We start from the raw sequence: 24804 nt of genomic DNA, 5'->3' as shown, positions 1-24804 counted from the left end.
AAGAAGAATTAATACCTATTCTTCTGAAGCTGATTAAAAAATAGAAATGGAAGGAAAACTTCTAAACTCATTCTATGAGGCCAGTATTACCTTAATACCAAAACCAGATAAAGACCCCACCAAAACGAAGAATTACAGACCAATATCCCTGATGAACATGGATGCAAAAATTCTCACCAAGAACCTAGCTAATCAAAATCCAACAGCACATTAAAAGAATTCTTCACCACAACCAAGTGGGATTTATTCCTGGGCTGCAAGGGTGGTTCAACATTTGCAAATCAATCAATTTGATACACCACACCAATAAAGAAAAAAAAAAAAGGACAAGAACCATATGATCTTCTCAACTGATACAGAAAAAGCATTTGACAAAATACATCATCCTTTCTTGGTAAAAACTCTTGGCAGTGTAGGGATAGAGGGAACATACCTCAATATCATAAAAGCCATCAGTGAAAAACCCACAGAGAATATCATTCTCAATGGGGAAAAATTGAAAGCTTTTCCCCTAATGTCAGGAACATGACAGGGATTTTCACTCACCACTCCTACTCAACATAGTACTGGAAGTCCTAGCCTCAGCAATCAGACAATAAAAAGAAATAAAGGCATCCAAATCAGTGAAGAAGTCAAACTCTCACTCTTCACAGATGACATGATACTCTATGTAGAAAACACAAAAGACTCCACCCAAAAATTGCTAGAACTGATACAGGAATTCAACAAAGTGGCAGGATATAAAATCAATTCACAGAAGAGACAGAATAAAGAAAAATCAAGGAATTAATCCCATTTACAACTGCACCAAAAACCATAAGATACCTAGGACTAAGCCTAACCAAAGAGGTAAAGGATCTTTACTCTGAAAACTATAGAACTCTCATGAAAGAAATAGAGGAAGACACAAAGAAATAGAGAAACATTCCATGCTCATGGATTGGAAGAACACATGGTTAAAATGTCCATGCTCTCAAAAAGCAATCTACACATTTAATGCGATCCCTATCAAAATACCATCAACTTTTTCACAGAGCTGGAACAAATAATCCTAAAATTTGTGTGGAACCAGGAAAGACCCTGAATAGCCAAAGGAATGTTGAAAAAGAAAACTGAAGCTGATGGCATCACAATTCCGGTCTTTAAGTTCTATTACAACGGTATAATCATCAAGACAGTATGGTACTGGCACACAAACAGACACACAGATCAGTGGAACAGAACGGAGAACCCAGAAATGGACCTTCAACTCTATGGTCAACTAATCTCCAACAAAGCAGGAAAGAATACCCAATGGAAAAAGGCAGTCTCTTCAACAAATGGTAATGGGAAAAATTAGACAGCCACAGGCAGATGAATAAAACTGGACCACTATCTTAAACCATACATAAAAATAAACTCAAAATGGTTGAAAGACCTAAATGTGAGACAGGAATCCATCAAAATTCTAGAGCAGAACACAGGCAGCAACATCTTTCACGTTGGCCTCAGCAAGTTCTTCCCAGACACGGGTCTAAAGCAAGGCAAACAAAAACAAAAATGAACTATTGGGACTTCACCAAAATAAAAAGCTTTTGCAGAGAAAAGGAAAGAGTCAACAAAACTAAAGGCAATCTACAGAATGGGAGAAGGTATTTGCAAATGTCTTATCAGATAAAGGACTAGTATCCAAAATCTGTTAACTTACCAAACTCAACACCCAAAGAACAAATAATCCAATCAAGAAATGGGCAGAAGACATGAACAGACATTTCTCCAAAGAAGACCTACAAATGGCCAACAGACACATGAAAAAAACTTAACATCACTTGGCATCAGGGAAATACAGATCAAAACTCCAATGAGATACTACCTCACACCAGTCAGAATGGCTAAAATTAACAACTCAGGAAACAGATGTTGGTGAGGATACGGAGAAAATGGAACGCTTTTATGCTGCTGGTGGGAATGCAAACTGGCGCAGACCCTTAGAAAACAGTATGGTGGTTCCTCAAAAAGTTAAAAATAGAGTTACCCTATGATCCAGCAACCACACTACTAGGTATTTACCCAGAGGATACAAACATAGTCATTACAAGGGGCACATGCACCCCAATGTTTATAGCAGCAACATCCACAAATAGCCAAACTACGGAATGAGCCCTTATGTCCATCGAGAGATGAATGGATAAAGAAGATGTGGTATATATATGCAATGCAATATTACTCTGCCATCAAAAAGAATGAAATCTTGCCATTTGCAATGATGTGACTGGAACTTGAGGGTATTACACTAAGCAAAATAAGTCAGTCAGAGAAGGACAAATATCAGATGATTTCACTCATGTGGAATTTAAGAAACAAAACAGATGAACATAGCAAAGGGAAGAAAATATAAGAGGAAATCAGAGAGGGAGACAAACCGTAAAAGAGTCTTAATTATAGGAAACAAACTGAGGGTTGCCAGAGGGGAGGTGGGTGGGGAGATTGGAGTAACTGGGTGATGGGCATTAAGGAGGGCACTTGATGTAATGAGCACTGGGTATTATATGCAACTGATGAATCACTACATTCCACCTCTGAAACTAATAAATAAATAAATAATTTTTTTAAAAAAAGAAAGAAATCCCCAGAAATAAGTCAGTTCCCAATCTGCCATTCAACTTCTGCAGGAGGGCAGACAGGGAGGCTTCCCAGCTGATTCTGACAGACCCCCACAATATTAACAAATAAATAGTTTTTAAAAATCCGTAAGATTCTAACCATCAAACCTGCTAAATGTACCCTCAAAAGAAAAGCAAAATGAGTACAATCTCAAGTAATGAACACAAATACAAAAGTAAAATTAAAAACAAGCCAACAATGTAGCATCATACTAGAATCCACAGACTAAGCAGGATTTCCACAGAGAATCAAAGGTAGCTGAACATTAGGAAATAAAATAATAATAACCAAAAATAATTCAGAATGTCAATTATTCCACTGTAACTCTCATTTTTTATTAAAAAATAAAATGCCCAAATAGGGAGGATATAGTTGCTAACCAGCTCTCTGGCTGTGGGCAACAGAAGTTAAAAGTCCTATAACTTCATTTTTTTTTTAAAGATTTTATTTATTTGACAAAGAGAGAGACAGCCAGCGAGAGAGGGAACACAAGCAGGGGGAGTGGGAGAGGAAGAAGCAGGCTCCCAGCGGAGGAGCCTGACGTGGGGCTCGATCCCAGAACGCCGGGATCACGCCCTGACCCGAAGGCAGATGCTTAACGACTGAGCCACCCAGGCACCCCAAAAGTCCTATAACTTCTTAACCTCTGCCACGGACCATGAGGTGCATATCACTTAAAGATGGACAACAGGGCAGCCACATGAGATACACTCTACTCCAAAGCTCACTCCCTCAAGGAAAGCGGCACTCCTCATCCTGAGGACCTGCCCAGGCAGCATAAGCACTGCGTACCATTCTCCGTCACGGCCAGGGTTTGAGCATCCCCGCTCCCGCACGCCACATCAATGACCTTCAATCCTTTAAGCCCAGCTACCAGCATTGGGATGGCCTCATCTTCACTGGAGCCTTCAAACAGATAGGACAAATCGTTATTGTAAGATCCTCAAAAGAGGCAACCTCCCACTGCATACTCGAGCTGGCTCAGAGCAAATGTACCGTGGCCTAGTCGGCCGTAGTTCCCTCGGCCCCAGGTATACAGCTCCCCCTCGGCAGTGATGGCCGCACTATATGTGCTTCCACATGCGATGTGTACCACATGTTTCCCAGCCTGTTTTCCAGAGAAAGCAGATATCACCTTAGGCTCTTCCAAAGGCCTGTTGAGAGAAAGGAAACAAATGTGAATGTCCTTCTACACATCCTATTAGTGTTAGCAAAGAAAATAGCTATCTGAATAAACTAACAGAGTGCCAAGACAGTTTGGCCTTTCAGGCGCCTTATGAAATAATTAAGGAACATAGAATTCAAACATCCAACACTTCCATGATTGTTTACTGGGCACCCAATGCCAAGCATGGCATCCAGCAGGAATATCAAAACAGGTTTGTTAAAGACTCGTACAATCAAGTCTAGGGCAGCTTTGTTCATAGTGGTCCAAAACAGTGACCCATCTATAGACCGCTCAGCAATAGGGACAAAGCAACTGCTGACACACCCAACAACTTGGCTGAAGATCAGGAACTCTGCTAGAACTTTGTTTCTAGCCAGAAACAAAATATCATGTACTGACAGAGGGCAGATCAGGAGCTGTAAGTAGAGAGCAGGGGTTGATTGCAAAAAGATCCAAGAAAGTAGCAGGGGCATCAGAAATGTTCTCTCAGTTGTGGTGGTTCCCTAACTGCATGCATTTGCTGAAATTCATCAAATTGTACTCTTAAAACAAATGGATTTGTAAACCTCATACAGATGGTTAAAACTGACACATTTGTTAAATAAATGAGGAAGGAATGAAGGAGCAAGCTTTACTAATCATACCCAATCTACATTTTACAAACGAAAAGTAGGAAGCATAAGGATTAATTAGGTAGAAGTCTTAGTAGTTGGCTCTTCACTTTCAAAACTAGCAAAATGCCCTATGCTTATAATCCAGAAAATGAGTACCAATAGGCAACACCCAACTCTACCTTCTCCAAAGACATGGTTTACTGACTTTGTGACCCACTATTCTGCAAAATAAATAAATGCACACAAAAGCATGGGCACATATAGGCACAGGGAGAGCTGAACAACCCAACTCTGATACCACTTCTCCCTCCTCTAAGTTTCAATCCCCCAAAGTTTCCCTCCAACTCCTATCATCTTCACTGATCTCTTTTCCTTCCCTCAATTTCTCGAGCAATGGACAAGTTACTTAATCTAGCATCTAGCACCCTAATCTCAACTGAGTATTATTTTATTACTAGTTTTTTGTAACTTAGTACAAACTACAAATAACATAAAGGAAGCAAAAAACTAATGTCTCCAGCCTGTATCTCCATCCTTTCAAGTCTTATGTGCCTCACCCGTCTGACCCCCTTTAGTCTGAGAATAACAACAATTCTAAATTCTATAATTAGCATTCCTTTGTTTTTCACAATCATTCTACCACATGTGTCTGAATCCCTCACAGCACTGTCAAGTTTGGAATATTTCTGCTGAATGCTAACACACAATACACATTGCTCAGCTTCTTTCACGGTTTGAGATTCTACCCAGGGATGTCCATCTCCACCCCATCCCAGTGAGAAGGGGCCAGACGCCTCTCAACTCTGCTGTTCATGCCTCTAACTCCCTTGAAGTGGCGTTGCATCTTCAATTTTAATCTAAGGCCAAAGTTTTTCTCTACCAGGTTCCCCACTCAAGCCAGCAACATATAAAAGGGTTCCCACCACTCTGTGGCAGTTGTGGGAACTCTCCATTTTTACAACCCTGCATTTAGAACAACCATTTTGTTTTATTCCTGCTCTCTCACAATAATCAAAAGTTTCCACAAAATAGGACATTAAGAAATTACTGAGTTTTGTACCTATGAAAATGGAATGGCTTAAGGAAAGGAGGATCTTATCTGATAGAGACATGCTGAAGTATTTGCGAATGATGAAACAAGGAGTGCCGGATTTGCTTTAGGACACTCCACAGTGTGGGGTGTTGCTATGTGTAGTTAAAACAGGAATAGCAAAAGCTAGAAGCTTTGAATCTGGGAGAAAAGAAGAGGAAGGTCAACTGATGTCATCCTCTGTGCTATGGGGCAGAATTCCCATAGAATTACCCAGGGGCTGACATATCTTGATAGCCTTTTCCACCCTAGCCCTACATGTCAGAGCTGCTGGAAAGCAACCAGCCATACTTTTCTTTTCCATCCTATTTGGATACAGCAACTCAAAGGGAAAGCATGTCAATTATAAGAATCGACCATACGTACACAGTATCCCCATGGCCCAGTCGTCCACCATCCCCACAACCCCAGGAGTACACCTCTCCCGTGGCTGCCAGAGCCAGGTAGTGGTGACCATCAGAATGGGCAGCAATCTTTATAATGTTTCTGGAGGCAAGACCCTGGACCAGCTGTGGGGCCTAAAAGGGTAAAAATAGGAAGAAAATTAGTAAGCAGTCCAAAGACAATGAAAACAGCATGACTCTTCTCAATTATGCATTTCATTTTAACAAACTCTCCTCGAACTGAAAGAACATGAGCTTTTGGAGGCTGCCATCCAATCGCCCAGGTGCCCTGTCCACTACCAACAGAAGAGTGGACAGCCTCCAAGTGCTCTGTGACATGACTAGGCCACCTCCACACAATGGAAATTCACAACTCAAGGTGAAAAGCACCTTCCTTTAACAGAAACATACTCTATCCCCCCCCCAACAAGGCCCAATTCCTTCATCTGTTACTATCTGGCCCCCAAAGTATACTGAGTTTACACATGGAAAATTAGTTTACAAATGGGAATCATGATGGACAATGCATGTTACTGTAAGGAGTTCCTGATCTGAACAACTAAGAAATTCTGCCCCTAAATTTTGACAATAATGATTTTAATCATTTAATACCATTAAGTAAGATTAATAAAATACAATGAACAGATGTTTCTAAATCTTCAGAAATCAAATGACTTAAAGACTAGAATTCTGTAGCACCTGTAGTAGAAAAGTGCCCACCAAGGGAAGTGATCTGGGCCCCAGAACACCCACCAGCGTGTCACTGTTGTAGGCCTGCGTGTACACCCGGCCATTCCTCGACAAGATCAGGAAGCGCTTCTCTGCACAGGCGATCTGCGTGACCCCCAGGTTGGCAAGTCCTTCACACTGAATTGGACCAATCACATTGGCATAGTATTTCCATCCTATTAACCCCCATCCTATGACCTCTTGCAATGATCCCTGTAAGATAACAAAGTAAGTAAACATTTTCTTTATGGTGGCAAGAGTATTTTTTTCTTACTCAAAAGAAAGAAAAATTTATGCTAAGAGTAACACTGAGATACCAGAGGATAAAAACAAAGCACATAAAGAAATGAGCCAATCTAAAACATCAAAATAAGTCACAACATTCCGTATTACCTCAGTTAACAGGTAAGATGAAGAAACGGAACACAACATTTCGTTTTAACAGAAACCATTAAAAAGTAATATAAGTAGACCTTAAACATATTTTAAAATGCTCAGACTGTATCAGGTTACCATTTTTGTCATAACAGGAAGAAACACGAAAGCCTAAGCATGAGGCTGCAAGACCAGTATTCTACTGTCGGTGTGGATGAGAAGGATCAAGTTATATGGGAGCAATTTTGTAATAATCAGCGAATGTGTCCACCCATACCAGGTCCATCACCACTGGCACACGCATATGCGCGAACAGAACAAATGAACAAGGCTAGTCACTGCAGCAGCATTTCATAGCAAACTTCTGGCAACACAGTGTCCACCAAAAAAATCACGATTTATCCATACATGGAAAACTGAGTTGCTTTAAAATAAAGAAAGAAGTTCTGTTTACTAATAGAGAAAGTTCTCAGTATATACTGTGTAGTGAAAAAAACAAGCAACGACATGCTACCACTAATACTAATATCAGAGATATTGAAAGGATACGTAAGAGACTAGAAAAGTGAAAAGCAGCAAGCGCAAAACCAGATGGCTGAGGGGACAGGGAGGAGAAAGTAACAGTGTCTTTGCACTTAATTTTGATTTTTGAATCATGTGAATATATTTATTTGGGGAAAAAATGACTGTAAAATGAAATAAATATAAATCATGTTAAAAATAAAAAGTTAGAAAAACCTGGATTCAAATCCAGGATTATTCTGTGTGACTCCAAACGGCAGGCTTCTCATCAGTACAGTGGGACAGTGCTGTGACGGTCAGGTGCAACCGTGTGTGTGAAGTCCTCAGCGGGGCTGCACTGGCAGGCTCTTCACAAATGTAGATCAGTGTTGTCACTGCTCTGCGCAGCGTCAAGACAGCCCAAGGTCTGAGCTCCTAGTGTACAAAAAAGACACCTGAACCTCCCCGAGGAAGGCAGGATGGCATGTGGTTGTTTGGATGATGGAGAGCTCTCTGGGGACACATCTCCTGGAATCTGGAACCTGGGACACTGGATTGGGTCCTAAACCCCTGTGCACTTCAGCTTGCTCATCATTCACTCTGATTACTGACAACACTTTAAAGCGTATACGTGTTTAAAAGCTGTAACCAGCTCCACCCCCAATACCAGAGAAAGTGAGTCTCCATACTGGCACAGAGTGAGAACCCAGGAGTGCTACTAACTGTAGAATATACAAAGAACAAACACTGCTATTTCACCTACCTTATGAGATGTTGGTGAGCTACACAGAGGTGGCATACAGGGAGTAGCCAGACGGTCTAAATGGGCCATGACAACAACCGCAGTTTGTCTTAAATCAATGGCAAGCTCATTGTCTTGTGGAAGAGTAAGGTACCTCAGGAAACTCTCATTGGGACTCAGAGGACCAGAAAGAAGCTACAGAAGAAAAGTAAACAGGCTTCTTGAGAATGGTGGAAAAATTAGAGGAACACAGCCCTTAATCACTCTTTATATTTTGGTAGTCACAGTTATGCATTATCTATAAATCTACTCCTTTTGGCTATCAAATGAGAAGTGCTGCTGATACAGTAACACTACACATCCACGTGTTTACACACTTGCTGTAAAACTACACACGGCGGTGCCTGCACATTTGCACATGCATACTCCACACAAGTCAATGACACGGCCCAGCCAGGCTCACCCCTCCAACAGCCCTCACAATACAGAGCAAGCTTCCTAGGAACACAGCACTGTACCTCAAACTGGCTTTGAAAACTGAAAACCAAAACCACTTATTTTAACCTACATACCATCCACCCTGGAGAAAGCCTAATGTTACTTACACATTGAGTAACAAATTTAATTCTTCTAAAGGCAGAATAGCCTTATTCCCATTAAAGACTGCCAAGTGACAGAAAAATTAACTTTATAATGGAATGACTGCCTTTCCAGAAAAGACCTACAATGTCAAACTTGTACCTCTAAAAAGAAGCAGTTTAGACCCAGGACCCAGGCAGTCCTCCTCTGCCACCAGCCTCACTATTTCTAGAACTAAACACAGTGATGACTTAGGTGACATGTTCCACACAATGCCCCACATATAGGAAGGGCCAACAAAGTAAGCCACTATTTTCAGTGCTCTTTTTCTAATATGTATTCAAAAGTGTGCATGTCAGGGGCACCTGAGTAGCTCAGTCAGTTAAGGGTCCAAATTTTGATTTCAGGGGCGCCTGGGTGGCTCAGTCGTTAAGCGTCTGCCTTCAGCTCTGGGTGTGATCCCAGGGTCCTGGGATCGAGCCCCGCATCGGGCTGCCTGCTCTGCTGGGAGCCTGCTTCTTCCTTTCCCATTCCCCCTACTTGTGTTCCCTCTCTCGCTGGCTATCTCTCTCTCTGTCAAATAAACAAATAAAATCTTTAAAACAAAACAAAACAAATTTTTACTTCAGCTCAGGTCATAATCTCGGGGTTGTGAGATCGAGTCCCCCATTGGGCTCTGCCCTCACTGGGGAGTCTGCTTGAGACTCTCTCCCTCTCCCTCTGCCCCCCCCACCCACCATGGGCACACATGTTCTCTATCATAAATAAATAAATAAATCTTTTTAAAAAAAAAAAAGCGTGCATGTCAGACTTAGCTCTGTGCTGCAATGTAGCTGGCACTCACTAATCTGAGGTCTTCTCCATAAATGGCATATGGAAGAATATGGAAGAAGAAGAGTTACCTGACTTCTCTAGGCAGGGTCGAAACAAATAGACATTAACCACTAGGCAACTACATGACCTCATGGTAAAGCACATCCTCTGAACCAGACACACACTCCATCCCACAAAAGATGAGCCTCAAGTCCTTGTGCTGCCTCCCCACATTATCACTGTAAGTGTCCATAAGGACCTGCTTGACTCTCACATTTTGTTCCTGAAATATCATCAGAATTTTTATCCATTTTCATGCCTCTACTAACTCACTCCTTCACAGAGATGAGCATGCCTTCCTTACATCTTCCACAGCATCTTAAACTCACTCCCCATCACAGCCAAAGCACAGCCAAACCAAGTTTCCAGGCTGCTAGAAACATACAAGCACTAAACCCACAAACAGGAAGGGTTCAATGGCTCCAGTTCAGCAGAAAGAAAACTGCGTGGTCAAAAAGCAGCAGAGGAATGTCTCTAAAAGTACAAGTTGATACATGTAAAGAAATACATTCTTCTTACTAAGTACACACAATCCAGAACACACACACAGAGGCCACGGTGCTTGTGTGATACTCTACCGTATCAACTGAAACTCACCCCATGACATCCCACACCTGTCCCACATCTGACTCACTCTCTCCCCTCGAGACAACTACTGCCACAGACAGGCACTCTGGTCTAGTTTATAAAAGTCTAACTTAACTCTCTTAGGATAACAGAATCAAGTCAGCTACTTAAATGCAAAATCTTGTTATGATACTTACATGAGTGTCATCCTCTGTATGAGGGGCATCTTTACTGCAGATGATGCTCTGGAATCTTTGCAGCAAAGGGAGAAGGGGGGCGCTGGTGCCCTGGGCGGACCGCTCATTGTCAGTTTCCTGTGTCCCACTGTCCCACAGTTGAAGCAACAACAGGATGGCAGATAACATTTGGCTGAAAGAGAAAATATCTTTATTCTCTAGTAAAAACAGATTAGCTTTTATTGCCATAGTCTGTCAAAAATAAAAGCAGGTTAGCTAACTAAAATAGCAGAAATACTTTATATATGAAAGGATACCACTAAAATAATACCATGAAAACAATTCTTGGCAGTAAAATCACTGAATCTATGCCAAGATTTTAGCACAAGATATCCACTTTCTGAGGATAAGAAATACAAAATCAGTTATGAAATTCACACAGCACTTTTTCTTTTTTAAAGTAGGCTCCACACCCAGCACAGAGCCCAACACGGGGCTTGAACTCATGACCTCAGACCCTTAGCCGACTAAGCCACCCAGGCACCCCTCAAAGAGCACTTTCTAAAGGGAACTTTTAGGACCTGAATTAATAAAATAAAAATCATTATTTGAGGAAAATTAAAAGAAAAAAAAAACAGCACCTAGACTACTAGAAAGTTGAACATAAAAGGAAGTGAAGAAAACCTAAGTGTACCCAGGTTTGAAAAAAGAGAAAGTCCTGGGATGTGGTTCTTTGATTATAGACGAACACCACATGTTTTCTACAATCACAAATGACTCAATGAAATGCCATAAAATGAAACAGATGTTCAGATACATTTCCCTGAAATGCTCCCAGCCTGAGGCACCCCTCACCTCAGTGTGCCTCTCTGCACAGCCAGCTCTAACAGGATGGCCAGGGCCAGGTGCTGGTCCTGCAGGGGGATGCTTCCCGGCCCTTTGGTACCAGGTGTTCCATGAACATCCCTGAAATGAAAGCAGTAGATGCAAGAACAAAGTAACATGAGAGCTTAAAGAGAGCATGTATATTTTTTAATATTTATAATCAAGTTTAACAAGAGATTTTAAAGCATACAACTAATTTGTAAAATATGTTCTTATTGAAAGAATTAATTCAGATACTGTAAGATGACTACATTAGAAAACACATTCCAGTTTCCATAACCTAAAATTATTTTTATCATTATTCAAATCATGAGTAGAAAAATGTTTAGATATGTTTCCACTTTCAATGACATGTATGGCTATTAGAATACCCACATCCCTCTATGGAAATGGAGAAACATCAACTTCTAAAACCACCCAGCATATACAGGCAAAATGTCTATGCTTATCTTTATCTCTGATCAAAGAAATATTTTAACTTTTCCCCAGTAATAAATAACAAGTCTTCTTAACCCAAGATGGAGAAGGGAGGAGCTTCCAACATCACCATTACAGTTGAATTTTGAAATTACAGGTAACTCTTGAACGAGTTTGAATTGTACAGGTTCACTTATACACAGATTTTTTTCAATAAATATATTGAAAAATTTTTTGGAGATTTGCAATAATTTGAAAAAACTCATAGATGAACCATGTAGCCCAGAAATACCAAAAATTTTAAGAAAAAGTTAGGTAGTACAAGAATACAGTAAATAGTAGATACAACATCAAATATGTGTTAATCCACTCTTCAGGTTACCAGTCAAACTTCAGGTCCACAGTATGCTGTTAGTTTCGTTTGGGGGGAATCAACTATTATATGTGGATTTTCACCTGTGTGGGGACTGGCACCCCTAATCCCCATATTGTTCAAGGATCAACTGTAATTCCAAGCCTATTTTCAGGGCCCCCAGCCCTAAACCTTGTTGCAATGCCTTCATCAGCAGGCTAGAGAGCCTAACTCACAGCCTGTTGGCATAGAGACCACAGGTGTCCCTGCATACTGGAAGGGGCACAACAGTGACCAACGGCAAAAGGAATGAGAAAACACTCACTTTTCCTTTAATTATGTCCTTGCTGCTGAATTATGTCTTCAGTACATACATTTTCTTTAAACTTAAAAACTCTTAACAAAAATACATAGCACCCAAGACCAGAGTTCAATGGCTTTCCTTACCGAAAAATAATTAACATTCAAAAAATTTTTTACACTAATAAATAGATGCAGGTTTAAACATTTTGATCTTGAGTAGTTGTTTAATCCCACATTGTCTATTAAGACCACACCCATCACTCAGAATGGTAGCATCCACATTCTCACTGAGAGGCCCACAGTAGGTGCTCAAACACTTTATGAATGACTAATTCCCAAATCATAAAATATCTGAAAAAAATACATTACAAAAGCATCTTTCATTTTCCACCTGATTCAATATGATAGCTTCCTGGGTCTAATTAGAATATCAAAAGCAAATATTTGAAAATCTAAAAACCAAGATCTAGAATCAGAGAGCTGAGGACAGGCTGGAAACACATACCAAAAACCTTCTGCTCTAAAGAGAAGAAGGTTAAGACGAGACTTTGACTTGTTAGAACCATTCATGTAGTAAAATGTGAAAAGAAAGAACTCACCCTGTCACGACAGATCTGAGGAACCTGGTTGCTCTCTCTACAACCTCCAGCCACACAGAGGACACCGTGCTCTCATCGAAAAGTGAAGCCTCAGGCAGGGCTCTCAAGGCATCCAAGGACTCCTGCAACAGCTCGCTGCAGAGATCCGCATCCTCCCCTGGGCACACACACACATCAGAGGAGGGTACCCACTCCTCAGGCAGCACTGACAAGTAAAGCCCTCCCCACTTTCCCAGAGGGGCCTTCTACCCCACCATGTAAGAGGATGCCACTGTCACATTTCTAATCCCTCACTTTCCTCTCAACGAGATACTCTAAAAACTCAAGAGATTAAAATTTAATACAAGTGCCCCAAAGTCAGTTTTTTATTTTAGGACTCTCCCCTGTGAAATTCTAACTTCTTGTTCTAGAAAATAAATCAGCAGTGATGCACACTGCAGTGGTTTACCTGGAATGTATGCATATACATATTTTTTCTTTCTTTCTTTCTTTTTTTTTTTTAAGAGAACAGTCCTGAAAAATCAAACAGACCGAAGTCCCTCATTCTACAAAAAAGAATAATGAGGCACAGAGAGAGCATATGGGATCAGCCCAAGGACATGTGGTGGCAGAACTGAGAAGACAACCCAATTCTCCAGATGTGGGGAAACAGAACACTCTGGCCCCACATACCTGACCGCCAGGCCCTGCGTAAGAAGGCAAAGGCAAAGGAGAGAGCTGCTCGGGATCCAACTCTTGCAAGTCCTTCCACTCCTTTGCCTGTGGGCCGGGAACTGTGGACAACACACACAGGAGTTGTGATAACTGGTCAGTCAGAGGAATGTGCAAATACTAAAATAAAGTAAGTAACATTGAAGGATCTGTACAAAAATGTGATCAACAGATTTCTTCAGACAGCAGGATGACAATGTGTGACTTTTAGTTTCATATATAAAAACTTTTATCAAATGTCCTTTGTAAAGGAAGTTTCCTCCTTTCTCTGGTAAACAGAAAATAAACAGATAAATACATAAATGGGAGGTTAAAGGTCATGTAGTAAAGAAAAGGCAGTTCCGGAACACACAAATAACAATACAACAATGCCTAGGACTGCACACAGAGCTATGCAATCTGTATTTGCTTTGGATTCTTTTAGGTATATGGGATGACCAGGGGTGGAGACCCATGTATCTGTCCTATTCTCTTTTGCCCCCATCCTGCTGAGCTTACCCTCTCCTGAATTTAGTGCTTATCATTCTCATGCATCTTTTAAGTTTTTTACTACTTATATTGTAAAGTTAATGAGATATGCATGTTTAAAGAAGTTATACAAATGGCATACCATAAATATCATTCTAAAAAAAAACAATAATGTAAAAAGTATACAATATAAACTCAATCATGCTTAGCAAGTCATTTTATTTTCAACTTTACACTGTTGAGTATTTCTATTATGTACCATATTCTTCAAACTTACTAAAATTTGCTTTCACAATCAGGGGGAAATGCTATTAAAAATGGGTAATGAGGGACACCTGGGTGCCTCAGTCAGTTAACTGTCTGCCTTCGGCTCAGGTCATGATCCCAGGGCCCTGGGATGGAGCCCTGCTTCGGGCTCCCTGCTCAGCGGAGAGCCTTCTTCTCCCTCTGCCCCTCCCCCTGTTCGTGCTCTCTCTCTCTGTCAGATAAATAAGTAAAATCTTTAAAAAAAAAATGGATAATGATATAGAATGATCATCCCAAGATACAGCGTCAAGTAAAATTAGCAGTGAAGAATGTGGGGACCCCAGAGAGACAGCTAGTATGCACATCTATGAATCTTGAGCTTAGGAGGGGAGCTCATGAGGAGACACAAAAGACCTTAATTATGACTGCCTCTAATAAGGGGACTGAGTGCCTGGGAGACGGGAATAAGGAAATTTAAACTTTATTTCTGAATGAGAAATACAGCAGTCTTTAAAACAGAAAGCACACATGCTGAGTCTATTCAGATGAGGTAGGAGGAGCCCTCACCAGGAGAAAACTGCTTCAGGAGATACATGAAACTGGGGTTCCCCTCAGGCAGTTGTAACCTTGGCCCTAGAGAAAGAGCCCAACAGTCCTACACCTGTACAGTGTAAGGACTGCTAAATCTTCACTAAGTCACACTCTGTTTTACAGATACTCAAAAAAAAAAAAAAAATAGATTGGACTGATACCCATCCACACCAGTCAACTATCCAAACCATTGCTAGTTAGTAAAACCCACCACTATCCAGTAAGTTGAGAAATGAGGAAAAGAAATCTACAAAAATTTAGAAGATATCACTATACATCTAACAGAATAACTAAAACAAAGAAGTAACAACACCAAATGCTGACAAGGATGTGGAGAAACTAAACCACTAATACTCGCTGATGAGACTGTAAAATTGTACAGCTATTCTGGAAACAGTATAGCAATGTCCTACAAACCTAAACATAAGACATAAGAACTGAACTCCAGGGCATTTATTCCAGAGAAATGAAAGAGGTTCACACAAAAACTTGTGCACAAATATTCATTGCAGCTTTATTCATAATACTCAAAAATTGTAAATAACTGAATAACCTTTCAGTTGATAAATGGTCAAACAAAATCAGTTCATCCATGTCATAGAATTCTACTATACTATGATGATACATGCAACTAGTTGGAAAAATCTCAAGGAGATAATGCTGACTGAAAAAAAGCCAAGGTTACATAAAAGACATGAAGAACAGATTAGGGGCCACCAGAGGATAAGGCAGAGGGGAGGGGAAAGGAGATGAGTGTGGTATAAAAAGGCTCCTTGTCCTGTACTCTAACTGTGGCAGTGGTAACAGAAATCCACACCTCTGATAAAATCATATGGAAACACAAGCATACATGCATGCACACACAGAGCTGAGAACATGTAAAACTAAGGAAATCTGAGTGAGAGAGGTAATCTGTACCAAAGTCAGTATCTTCATTGTGATAGTATACCACAGTTTTGCAAGTGGCTACCACTGGGGGAAAGTAGGTAAAGGGTATAAGGAATCTGTAGTATTTCTTACAACTCCATGTGAACCACAGTTATCTCAAAATACATATTTTTTTAATTCTAGGAATTTGATTTAGTGAAAGGCAGACTCCAATTAATCCATCAACAGTCATGTCACCACAAAGAAAAAAACACAGAGAAAAATCGGTTGGGATCTCGGCCACTTCCGCATCTTAGAGAATTCAGTCTCATTCAACAAACACACACGAGCGCTTAGAGAGTCTTAGAATCTACCACCCTCATATGCAGAATCCCTCTCTGATCAATGATCACCACAAAGGACCACTCACTTTCCAGACAAGAAGGAAAGAAAGGACTGTGCTGCTCGCTATCACCACATGGGTAGGAATCCTCTGTCACTTAGTTTATCTTAAAACTACTATCAAATATAGGACATGTAATGTGATTTCAACTAGATTTAAGAAGGAAAAAAAATATGAAATGTGCTACATTTAGCCCTTCTTGTCTCCAGGTAACAAGATGATAAGGTTTTTTGCCCCCTGCTTCTTTCTGTCCCTGTACTTCCATCTGCTCTATAGGGAATAAAAGTCAGTATTACATTACAAATAAGACCAACTCTTCTTGCTACATAAAGTATGAGTTATATCTAGAAATCTTTTAGTCAAGCCTTCTGAGAACAAAACTGTGATAGACAGCTACATTTTGGAAAAATAAAACTTTATACAAGCCTTAAGTATTCTAGTTAATGTCTCAGAAAATCTGCTGATTTATACCAATATATTAAAAACAATATACCTGAAAGAATCTCTTATATAAAAGAGTAAGAAAATCACATGAGGAAGAAGAAAAAAGGCATCTAAACTAGCCAGGCACTAAATATCATGATCTGACTATTCTCCATCCAGTAGCAAAATAAAACAAAACAAAAAGAATGTAATATTCAGACCCCGTTTTCAAAAATCTAGACATGCTTACCTACACCATCGCTGGCTTCCACAGTCACTAACAGAAAAGGGTTTTAAAATAATGGCACAGATCATGAAGCATAGTCTGTTAATCTGAGCAAATCAGCAAAGCCATTCTCTAGATTATATGAAACATACAAAAAGGGAAAGCAAGAACAAAATATCATAAAATGAAAAATGGGACTATACTGCAAGTTGTACTTAAACTTTCCTAAACAAAACAGCCTGCGTTTTATATTTTGCTGGTAGCAAGATTCCGTATTATTACCTTTTTTTGTCCATAGGAGGCAAAGAAATGCTGCTGCTTTTCCACTTAACTTTGACATTCTCCTGGAAAACAGTTCTATTCAAGGCAATGAAATATCGTTCCAAGATGACCAGCCTCTGCTTGAGTCTTAGGGCTGAAAGGGTAGTAGTGGCTGACTGGATGGCCAGAGCTTGCTGCTCTTTAACCAACACAGAAAGACATTCTTTCAATTCATTCACATCTAGAAAACAGGAGAAGAAAATATCCAACCTCTCAATATCTTGCCTATAGTTTGTTACAATGTTGATAAAATGGATAATAGCAATAATATGTAACACCTGAGTACTTAATATGTGCCAATAAATGGTTTTAAGCACCTTACATATCATCAAGAGGTAATACTGTACATAGATTTTAAGGAGCAGGAAACTGAAGCACAGAGAATTTGCTCAAGGTGACCCAGAGGATTACGGCACACGAGACAGACAACTCTTAGCCACCACTGTATGCTGCCTCTGTAAAATACTCTGTTAAAGCTTTTAACACAAAATTATAAAGTCAATACTTCTCAGCAGCACATTTCTTACACACAGAAAAATTCTATCCATTGTATTTATGTTACATAACCAAACTCAAAATAAAAATGTTTCAATAAAATTGCCCAGCATACAGGATTCGTGAAAGGTAATACACTTACTGGAATATTTTGGAAGAAGATAAAATAATTACAGCTGACCCTTAAACAACACAGTCTTAAGCTACACAGGTCCACTTATACACACATTTTTTTCAATAAATATATTGGAAAATTTATGGAGATTTGCAACAATTTGAAAAAACTCACAAATCACAAAGCCTAGAAATATCAAAAAAATTTAAAAGTGAGGTATGTCATGAACGCACAAAATATATGTAACTACTAGTCTATTTTATGACTTACTACCATAAAATCTATTATAAAGTTAAAATTTATCAACACTTATACATAAAAATACTTACAGCCTCTATAAGGTTGAAAGAAATGTAAACAACCCTAAAGATGCAGTATTAAATCATAACAGCATAAAATTAACCATAGTACAAACTTAATGTAATATACTACTGTAATAATTTCATAACCACTCCTGTTGCTATTGCAGTGAGCTCAAGTGTTGCAAGTATCCACTTAAAATACCACTAGATGCTAACCATCTCCACATGAGTAGTTGTGTCCAGTAAATTGTGTATTACAGTTAAAAGTGATCTCTACTAGTTCTCATATATCTTTCATTGTGTTTAGTGGAATACTGTAAACCTTGAATAACACCATGGGATGCATACATAGTGCCACTGATGATGCCGGACATGCACCCAAGAGGCAGAGAAAAGTCATGACCTTACAAGAAAAGGTTGAATTGTTTGATAAATACTATAGATGGAGGTCTACAGCTGTGGTTGCCTGCCATTTCAAGATAAATGAATCCGGTATAAGAACCAATGATAAAAAAAGAAGAGGAAATTCATGAAGCTGACGTAACAGTCACACCAGCAGACACAAAAACACTGTACTTTCTGCGAAATACCTTTTTATGTAGTATTGAAAATGCAGCTGTTATGCGGGTGCAGGATTGCTATAAGAAAGGAATACCTATAGAGACTCTAATGTGATTTGAAAAAAAGTGAAGTCATTATATGATGACAACCTAAAGCAAAAGGAAGGTGAAGATCAAAAGCTGGAGAATTTAATGTCAGTAAGTTTGGTAATTTCAGAAAAAGATTTGACTTAAAAAATGTCAACAGGAGGGGTGCCTGGGTGGCTCAGTCGTTAAGTGTCTGCCTTCGGCTCAGGGCGTGATCCCGGTGTTCTGGGATCGAGCCCCACATCGGGCTCCTCCGCTGGGAGCCTGCTTCTTCCTTTCCCACTCCCCCTGCTTGTGTTTCCTCTCTCGCTGGCTGTCTCTCTCTCTGTCAAATAAATAAATAAAACCTTAAAAAAAATAAAAATGTCAACAGGAGAAGCAGCTTCTGCCAATCAAGAGGAAGTAGACAAGTTCCCAGATGCCATGCAGAAAGTCACTGAGGAGAAAGAATACATCCTGCACAGGTTTTTAATGCAGATGAAAGTGTCCTATTCTGGGGGGAAAAAAATGCCACAAACAGCATTTATTACTAAGGAAGAGAAGTGAGCACTAGGACTTAAAGCAGGCAGGGATAGACAAACTGCACTGTTTTGTGCAAATGCAGTAGGTTTACGATCAGGACTGCCCTTGTCTATAAAGCTGCTAATCCCCGAGACTTGAGGGGCAAAGATAAACACCAAATGCCAGTTTTTTGGTTGTCCATCAAGAAGGCACGGATGAGAACCCCTTTTCTGGAAAAGAAAGGGAACTATTTAGTAACAAGAAAACATATGAAAGTACAAATCTCACTGGCAAGATAAATATATAGTAAAGGTAAGTGATTAATCATTTACAAACCTAGCATAAAGGTTAAAAGACAAGATTAGAAAAATAACTACAACTACAATAACTAAGAGATACACAAGATAAAAAAATGTAAATTATGACATCAGAACATAAAGCATGGGGGTGAGGGTAAAAATTTAAAGTTTTAGAATGCTTTCAAACTTATGCTGTTATCAACTTAAAATAGACTGCAATAAATATATATCATATGGTTTCACTCATTTATGGAACATAAGAAATAGGAAGATCGGTAGGAGAAGGAAGGGAAGAATGAAGGGGGGGTAAACAGAAGCGGGAATGAACCATGAGAGACTGTGGACTCTGGGAAACAAACTGAGGGCTTCAGAGGGGAGGGGGGTGGGGGATTGGGATAGGCCGGCGATGGGTATTAAGGAGGGCACATAGTGCATGGTGCACTGGGTGTTATATGCAAATAATGAATCATGGAACATTACATCAAAAACTGGGGATGTACTGTATAGTGACTAATGTAACAAAATAAAAATTATTAAAAAAATAAAAATAAAAAATTAAAATTAAAAAAACCTAAAAAAACCTGGGGATGTACTGTATAGTGACTAATATAACAAAATAAAAATTATTTTAAATATATATATATATATGTAAGGCTCATGCTAACCATAAAACAAAAACCTATAGCAGATACATAAAAGATAATGATAAAGAAATCTAAGCATAATAATAAAGAATGCCATCAAACCACAAAGGAGGAAAGAGAAAAAAGCAAAGGAACTACAAATCAGCCCGAAAACAATTAACAAAATGGCAATAAGCACAAACCTACCAATAATCAGTGTACATATAAATACAGAAAATTCTCCAATTAAAAGATGGAAGGGCTGAATAGATTAAAAAACCAAGATCCATCTATATGCTGCCTACAAGAGATTCACCTTCAGACATAAGGACACAGACTAAAAGTGAAGGGATGAAAAAAGATATTCCATGCAAATGACAACCAAAGCAAAGTGGGCGTAGCTATACTTGTATCAGACAAAACAGACTTAAAATAAAGACTGTATAAAAGCCAAAGAAAAAGAAAAGCATTACATAATGATAAAAAATGATTTAAAAAAGTCCACCCAACAGAAGACATAATATTTACAAATATTTATGCACCCAACATAGGAACAAATAAATATATAAAGCACATCTTAACAAACCTAAAGGGAGGAAAAAAGTATCAGTACAGTAACAGCAGGGGACTTTAACATTCTACTTTCATCAATGAATAGATGATCTAACCATAAAATCAATAAGGAAATATCACCTTAAACTATGTATCAGACCAGATGGACTTAACAGATATATACAGCAAAAACAACAAAATATACTTTCTTCTCATGTCAACATGGAAATTCTCCAGGAGAGATCATATATTGGACCACAAGAAAAGTCTTAATAAATTTAAGAAGACTGAAATCACATCAAGCACCTTTTCCGACCACAATAGTATGAAACTAGAGATCAATTACAAGAAAACTGGAAAATTCACAAATACGTGGAGATTAAACAACATGCTACTTGGCAACCAATGCGTCAACCAAGAAATCAACAGAAGTCAGAAAATACCTTGAGACAAATGAAAAGAAAAATATAGCATACCAAAACTTATGGGATATAGCAAAAGCAGTTCTAAAAGGGAAAGTCATAATGATAAATGCCTACATCAAGAAACAAGATACATCTCAAATAAACTAACTTTACACCTCAAGGAACTACAAAAAGAACAAGTTAAGGGTAGAGTTAGTAGAAGGAAGGAAAAAAACAAAGATCAAAGAATAATGAAATAGATAATAAAAAGACAATAGAAAATATCAATGAAACCAAGAACTGTCAAAAAAAAATTGACAAACAGGTAGCTAAAGTCACCAAGAAAAGAAAAAAAAGAAATAAAATCAGAAATGAAAGAACAGATGCTACAACCAATACTACAGAAATACAAAAGATTGTAAGAAACTACTATGAACAATTATACACCAACAAACTGTACAACCCAGAAGAAATGGACAAATTCCTAGAAACATACAACTTTCCAAGACTGAATAAGAAAGAAACAGAAAATATGAAAAGATTTAATCAGTAATAAAAACCTCCCCCTCCAGGTGGCTCAGTCGGTTAAGCATCTGCCTTCAGCTCAGGTCATGATCCCAGGGTCCTGGGATAGAGCCCCACATCAGGCTCCTTGCTCAGTGGGGAGCCTGCTTCTCCCTCTCCTTCTGCCTGCTGCTCCCCATTTGTGCACTTGCTCTCCATCAAATAAATAAATAAAATCTAAAAAAAAAAAGAAATCCAGAAACAGATGGCTTCACTGGTGAATTCTGCCAAACATTCAAAGAAGAATGAATACCAACCCTTCTCAGACTCTTCCAAAAAACTAAGGAGGAAAGAACACTTCCTAATTCATTTTATGAGACCAGAATTACTGATATCAAAGCAAGATAAGGACACCGCAAGAAAAAAAAATAGTTACAGCCCAATTTCCCTAAAGAACATACACACCAAAACCCTCAGCAAAATATTAGCAAACTGATTTTGTCAATATGATCAACTGGGATTTATTCCCAGGGATGCAAGGACAGTTCAATACCCACAAATCAATCAACATAATATACATCAACAAAATGAAAAATAAAAATCATATGATAATTTCAACAGATGCAGAAAAAGCATCTGACAAAATTCAACATCCATTTAAGACAAAAGCTCTCAACAAAGCAGGTACAGAGGGAACATACTTCAAGATAATAAAGGCCATATATGACAAGCCCACAGCTAACACTGACTTAACACTGAAAAGGTGGAAGCTTTCCTCCAAAAATCAGGAACAAGACAAGATGTCCACTCTCACAATTCACGTAACAGCAAATTTTTCATCAGAAACCATGGAGGACAGCTGAAAGCAACAAAATATTTTTGAAGTGATGAAAAAAAAAAGAATCATCAACAACCTAGAATCTAAAATCTAGCAAAAATGTCCTTCAGGAATGAAAGGAAAATCAAACATTCTCAAATGAAGGAAAACTAAGAAAATATATCATCAGCAGACCTACACTAAAAGAATGGCTAAAGGAAGTTCTCTAAACAGATTGGCAACAATAAAAGGAAAACCTTGGAGCTCAGGAAGGAAGAACACTATAAGTAACATAAGGGTAAATACAGCAGGCTTTTCTTCATCTCTTGACTTTTTTCTAAATTATGTCTGAAGTTTCAACCAAAAATTATAATATTGCTAAATGTGGTTATAAATACATGCAACAAAAATATTTAAGGCAATCATATGAGCAGAAAAGGATAAAGGGACATAAAGGGAAGTAAGGTTTCTATATCTCAACCAAACTGGTTAAATGACACAACCAGGAAACTGTGCTTGTTATGTATGTATAATATATTAGACAAATCACTAAAAAGACTACACCAAAAAATAAACTCAAAAACACTACAGATTAATCAAAATGGAATTCTAAAAATGGTGAAGTAAAGCACAGGGAGCAATACAAACAAAACAAAAATGAAAAAACAGAGCAAACAGAAAATATATAAAACAGCAGTCTTAAAACTCTAATTTATCAATAATTACATGAAATTCAATGCAAAGTCTAAATATGCCGATTAAAAGACAGCCACTGGTAGAGTGGACAAAAAACATAACTCAACTATATTATATCTACAAGAAAGTGACTTCAAATAGGCAGATTAAAAGTAAATGCATAGGGGCGCCTGGGTGGCACAGCGGTTAAAGCGTCTGCCTTCGGCTCAGGGCGTGATCCCGGCGTTACGGGATCGAGCCCCACATCAGGCTCTTCCACTATGAGCCTGCTTCTTCCTTTCCCACTCCCCCTGCTTGTGTTCCCTCTCTCGTTGGCTGTCTCTATCTCTGTCAAATAAATAAATAAAATCTTAAAAAAAAAAAAAAAAAGTAAATGCATAGAGGGGCGCCTGGGTGGCTCAGTCAGTTAAGCATCTGACTCTTGAGCTCAGCTCAGGTCTTGATCTCAGGGTCATGAGTTTCAAGCCTTATATTGGGCTCCATGCTGGGTGTGGAGCCTACTTTAAAAAAAAAAAAAAAGTAAATGGATAGAAAAAACAAAAAGCATGCAAACAGTAATCAAAGGAAAGCAAGAATGGGTATATTAAATAAAGTAGATGTCAGAGCAAAGATAATTACCAGGAATATAGAGCAACATTAAAAAATAAGAAAATGGTCAATCCACCAATAAGGCATAACAATTCTAAATGTGCATGCACCAAACTGCAAAAGATGTGACCAAAAAAACAAAAAACAAACAAAAAACCTATTTATACAGTCTTAGAGTTGGAGACCTCAATATTTCTCTCAACATCTGACAGAACAAGGAGACAGAAAATCAGCAAGGATAGGAAAGAACACAAAAACACCACAACCAACATCTAATCAACATTTAGAACACGCCAGCCAACAGCTGAATACATAATCATTCACAGCAAATATCAAAACAGATCATATCCTGGGCACAATACAAACCTCAACAAATTTAAAAGAAGTGAAAGCATACAGAGTATGTTCTCCAAAACAATGGAAAGAAACTAGAAATCAGTAACAGAAAAATACTGGGAAAATCGCCAAACTCTTGGGAACTAAACAACACACTCTTAAATAACCCATGGGTCAAAGAGGGAGGGAAATGAAAAATATACTGACCTGAATTAAAATGCAAATAGAATACATCAAAATGTGTGGGGAAAAAAGCTAAAGCAATCATGAGAGAAATGCATAGTACTAAATGGGTCATTTGAAAAATGGGAAACTTCCAAATCAATAAATATAAGCTCCCATCTCAGAAACCTAGGAAAAAACTAACAAAATAAACCAACAAGTAAGCAGAAAGATGGAAATAATTAAAAGCAGAACAATGAGAATGAAAATGTAAAAAACAATAGAGAAAAATCAATGAGACAAAGAACTGGTTCTTTCAAAAGATCAATAGAACTGTCACACCTCTAAGCAGGACTGACAAAACACAAAAAGAGAATAAACATAAATTACCAATATCAAGAAAGAAACAGGATCTACATATAATTAGAAGCTACTAGGGAACAACTCTACACATATAAATTAGACAACTTAGACAACTTTGAGATTCCTCAAAAAATACAAACTATCTCAA

The 24804-nt window shown here is 38.7% G+C and overlaps 1 protein-coding gene across 1 annotated transcript in view; it reads right to left on the bottom strand.

Moving 5' to 3' along the window:
• Positions 1 to 24804, bottom strand: part of HERC2 (HECT and RLD domain containing E3 ubiquitin protein ligase 2) — a 247387-nt gene that overhangs the window by 184443 nt on the left and 38140 nt on the right. Inside the window, exons 5-14 of the mRNA XM_040642652.1 lie at positions 17214 to 17433; positions 13669 to 13769; positions 12997 to 13153; positions 11296 to 11406; positions 10462 to 10633; positions 8267 to 8440; positions 6652 to 6840; positions 5882 to 6033; positions 3640 to 3797; positions 3436 to 3549 (exon numbers count right to left, since the gene is read on the bottom strand). Of these exons, the coding sequence (XP_040498586.1) occupies positions 3436 to 3549; positions 3640 to 3797; positions 5882 to 6033; positions 6652 to 6840; positions 8267 to 8440; positions 10462 to 10633; positions 11296 to 11406; positions 12997 to 13153; positions 13669 to 13769; positions 17214 to 17433 (1548 nt within the window). The remainder of the gene's footprint in view (positions 1 to 3435; positions 3550 to 3639; positions 3798 to 5881; positions 6034 to 6651; positions 6841 to 8266; positions 8441 to 10461; positions 10634 to 11295; positions 11407 to 12996; positions 13154 to 13668; positions 13770 to 17213; positions 17434 to 24804) is intronic.

Source organism: Ursus maritimus, unplaced genomic scaffold (assembly GCF_017311325.1).
Source record: "Ursus maritimus isolate PB19 unplaced genomic scaffold, ASM1731132v1 scaffold_27, whole genome shotgun sequence".
Lineage (NCBI taxonomy): Eukaryota > Metazoa > Chordata > Mammalia > Carnivora > Ursidae > Ursus > Ursus maritimus.
Note: the sequence above shows the minus strand (reverse complement) of the source record. Positions and strands in the feature narration are given on the sequence as shown.